General features: G+C 30.6%; 1 protein-coding gene across 1 annotated transcript; it reads right to left on the bottom strand.

The window, feature by feature from the left end:
* Positions 1–201: 201 nt before the first annotated feature.
* LOC127135353 (cytochrome P450 90B1) lies at positions 202–3,851 on the bottom strand. The gene is made up of 8 exons (XM_051062088.1): positions 3,414–3,851; positions 2,992–3,316; positions 2,736–2,888; positions 2,286–2,537; positions 2,057–2,149; positions 1,862–1,940; positions 1,431–1,537; positions 202–669 (listed from the first exon to the last, which is right to left on the bottom strand). Exons 1-8 carry the CDS (start codon positions 3,614–3,616, stop codon positions 421–423), a joined length of 1,461 nt encoding a protein of 486 aa, XP_050918045.1. The 5' UTR covers positions 3,617–3,851; the 3' UTR covers positions 202–420.
* Positions 3,852–4,183: the final 332 nt, after the last annotated feature.

The raw sequence follows: 4,183 nt of genomic DNA, 5'->3' as shown, positions 1-4,183 counted from the left end.
AAAAAAAATTGTTTGGTTCAAAACCTCAACATATATAGTTGGTGCAATTACCTTTCATACTAGTTCAGGTTTAACAAACCATCTAATTCAGTTCAGGATTTCTCATGAACCAAACCACCAACTACACGTGAAAAAAAAACTAAAATCATCATACTCGAAAGTTATGAATAAAATAGTATGTAATATAATAAACATTAGAAATTATTAGATGTTTGCATTGCATATAAAATACAAAAGAACATTACAACGACGATGAAAAAGTACACATCATACTGATATACATGTAGTAGTACTGACCTTATAAATCAAACACATAAAATTTACAAATGTGTACATGTATAGTAACGAGAAATAAAATTATCTAATATATGTTTTTTTGTAATAATAATTGCTTCTTCATGTCTTCAATATAAGAGATGTTCATATTACAGATTGGACTTGGGTTTGGGTTTGAACTCTGATTTTTAGACCTTTAGGAAATTCAACAAAAGGATATGCAGTAGGTTGTTCAACAACATCAACTAGCTCCCAATTATAGTTCAAGATGATATGGTGTATGAAAACTGCCATTTCAAGTTTAGCTAACTCCGATCCTGCACATAGCCTTGGTCCTCCTCCAAATGGCATAAAGTTACTAGTGTTTCCACAATTTCCATTTTTACTATTAGCCTGCAAATAGAACATACACTCAGACACACGACTAATCAACATGCACACAAACATAGTTGGTAATTGTCAATCATATAAGTAGTCAACACACATCACAACTACTACATATCAGAACATCAAAGTTCATACACATTCAATAGATCAGCTCACACATACTCAAATACCAGATACTCTAGCATGTGAGTCGGTATATATATTGAATCTTCAGAGTATTTAAACAACTTCATCTCAATTATCTCTATAACACTTATATTTTTAAAATAAAATCGTGTTTGTATCTATATCATATGCTAACACCTATTCGACTAGACATTTTTGACTATATCATTGTCACTGTCGTGTCCAATGTGTGTGCGTACTTGATCCTCAATTACCAATTTTTTATGTGTATTTTCTAATATAATTCCAAAAGCTTTTGCTTACTTAGTTTGATAAAGTTACTTAAAAAAACATGAGAAAGGAAAAGGACAAGCACAAATGCACGTGCAAGTGAAAGGCCCACATTTACAGACATTAATTTGTACTGAAATCATAGGGCCCTGCCCACACGTGCACAAAAATAGGTCATTGGTATCATGGTTGCATCAAGTGGGACCATATGTTTACAATATCCTTCTTCGCCGATTACGACACTTCATCACAGTGAGCTTTTCTATGTTCAATTAATTACTGCTCATTAATCTTTTTGTGTTATAAATTGGAGTATTTAAAAACATTGTTTTTAATAAACATAAATAAAAAAAGTTATGAGTAAAAGTTACCTGCCATCTCCATGGATTGAAGTGTTGAGGTTGGTCAAAATTTGAAGGATCTAAATGCACCGCTGAGATCACTGGAAGAACTTTCCATCCACATGGAATGTCATAACCTTTCAAACACAAACAGACATTTTCAATACTCATATTTCCTTTTTATTATAACACCTAAACCAACCTTTCCTCTTTCTTTTTCTTCTTTCCATAATAGAATCTTTGACAAGTTCTACATTATAGTAAAATCTATCATGATTGATGTGTCTATTGTCATCAAAAGTAAAAGAAAAACATAAGATCCCAAATGAGTCTTATTTATAGAAAAAAATATTTTTTATATTTATTGAATAAATAATATAGTTGAATCAATGATTCTAAAAATCAATTTTTTCTAAATAAATAGAATAGGACTAAAGGAGATATTATTCTCTTTTACTTACCTTTGTACCAAACATCTTTGATAGCCTTTCTATGGAGGAACCTCACAACATTTCCCAATCTTAGTGTTTCATTCACAACCTTTTCAAGTAAATGACAAAACAAATAGCATATTAGTATTTTTTATTTAATATAGTACCATTTAAATATAAAACAATAATTATTTATGAATTAAAAATAAATTAGTAATGACTTACACAATGAGTAAATTCCATATTTTTATAATCATTCCAAGTTAGTTCAACCTCTCCGACTTTCTTTTTATATCTGACTATTTCTCTGTGTTCTTCCTATTATTTTAAAAAAAAACTAGAATTAATATAGTTGTAAAGTTGTACAACTTTTTATTGTATGTAAAGGTGAACAGTAAAAAATAAACACATGTTATTAGAAAATATTGCAGGTATATTTTTGTCACAAACTTACCCTTAATTGTTGCATAGCTTGAGGACAACCAGGCAAAAAGTAAATGGCTAAAGATATAGCTATAGATGATGTTTCATGACCAGCAAAAAGCAAACTCAGAATCAAGTCAAGAATTTGTTCAGTAGAAAGATTTGAATGCTTCATAACCCAATTTAATAGATCATTTTCTTCCAACCCTTTTTTTCCCTCTTGTCTTCTTTTGACTCTCTCTTCCATTTTTCCCTCTATGAACTTCAATATGGTGTTCCTAGACTGTAAAAAAAATTATTATCAATTAAAAAAATATCAACAAATATTTCATATATTTTTTTTTTCAAGTAGTCTAATGATTAGAATTATATCATTTTAAAGATAAATAAATGAGATGTCGCGAGTTTGAATCTGCGTTTTTGCAGTCAGATTAATGTCTCTGCATAGATACCAATTTCTGAACTTAGATATTATTATTACCTTTAATGCCTTTCTGTATGCAGTTCCTGGCAAATTCAAAGGAGCAGAAACAACACCTTTCATAAAAGAGACATACTCTTTTTTCAACTCTTCTGTCTCAAGATTCCATGGATCCAAACTCATGATTTGTTTCGCCATTAAATTGAAAGTGAACTGCATGCATTTAAAAGAGAAAGAGAGAGAGAGGAAACTTTTATTTAACTAGAAAAATAGATATAAAATTTTTACAAGAACCAAGAAATTTATTTATTTTTACCTTTTTTGCTTCACTTTGAGCTGAGAATGTGCAATTATTTTTCCAAGAGCTTAAAACCAAAAGGGTATGATTCTCCATATCTTTCAAAAAATGTGTTTTAAGCCTAGCATGGCTCATAAAATTAAGTGAAATATTCCTCATGTCTCTATGCATGTCACCTACTAAAACCAACATTGACCATTTCCCAAGTATTCCACCAATGCTTCTAGGATAACTAACCTCAAACAATTTTCCATCATTTTGTAATATGAACTTATTGAACTCTGCATCTGCTGATACAATTGCTGGTTCTCCAAACAAGTTTGACTTGTAAATTGTACCATACCTGCACATATAGGACAAGTTTTAATTAAAGTGTAGTACTAGTAGTAGTACTTTTTGTTTGGAGGGAGGGGGTGCTGATAGTAATTAATTATATTTACCTTGCTATGTGATTCTCCATAAATTCTCCCATTGTAGTGGCTGAATAAGGCTTCAAATAACCAATGGTTTCTCCTATAAAAGGCCACCCCATTTTTCCTGGTGGAAGATAAAACTTTGTTTTCTTTCTTTGGACGAAAAAGAAGAACAAAGTGAGAGCAAGAATGAGAGAAAGAAAACACAAACTCAAGAATGGGTTAGACATGGAGATAGATAGCTGTTTAATTCTTTTTAGTATATTTCAAGTTTTTTTTTTCTCAAAATTGAAGAAGAAAAATTAACTTGTTTGCATGTGAAGTTTTTGCAAAAAGATGAGAAAATCAAGTTAAGTGTTTGAATGGAAGCAGTGAAGGTCATAGCCAATAGGGTGCTTTTATAAGCTCCCTTTTCTGTCTTTAAGCAGAAAAGAAACAGCGGAAAGTAGCGAAGAATTTGGCTTTACACTTTGGAAAAACATGCTCTACACAATTATCAGCTACTAATTTATGCTTTAATCCATATTGGTTAACTCATAATCTTTGTTTTTTTAAATCCACGTGCAACTTTTTTTTGGGATTCCCTACTAATGATCTGCATAATATGAGTTGATTTTTGTAACCATCTAGTCCAATCAGGACTTGGTATAAGTTTGATTGCGCTTTTGATAAAATAAACTTGCGTTACAACATATTACAGGAAACAAATTTTGAAAAAAAGTTATATCAACATAACTACTATGCGTTAGTTATAGTAGAACTGCACATTGCTATGTATATTTATAAACAGCTCCATG

This window comes from Lathyrus oleraceus, chromosome 4 (assembly GCF_024323335.1).
Source record: "Lathyrus oleraceus cultivar Zhongwan6 chromosome 4, CAAS_Psat_ZW6_1.0, whole genome shotgun sequence".
NCBI classification, from domain to species: domain Eukaryota; kingdom Viridiplantae; phylum Streptophyta; class Magnoliopsida; order Fabales; family Fabaceae; genus Lathyrus; species Lathyrus oleraceus.
The sequence above is the reverse complement of the archived record's forward strand: the minus strand, read 5'-3'. Positions and strand labels throughout refer to the sequence as shown.

Bases quoted from the DNA above. Each gene is read 5' to 3' on its own strand.
- LOC127135353 (XM_051062088.1), bottom strand. From the start codon at position 3,616: ATGTCTAACCCATTCTTGAGTTTGTGTTTTCTTTCTCTCATTCTTGCT. The intron at 3,317-3,413 runs GTAAATATAATT...CTATATGTGCAG, and splicing joins ATGGAGAATCACATAGCAAG to GTATGGTACAATTTACAAGT. The intron at 1,941-2,056 runs GTAAGTCATTAC...TTACTTGAAAAG, and splicing joins ATATGGAATTTACTCATTGT to GTTGTGAATGAAACACTAAG.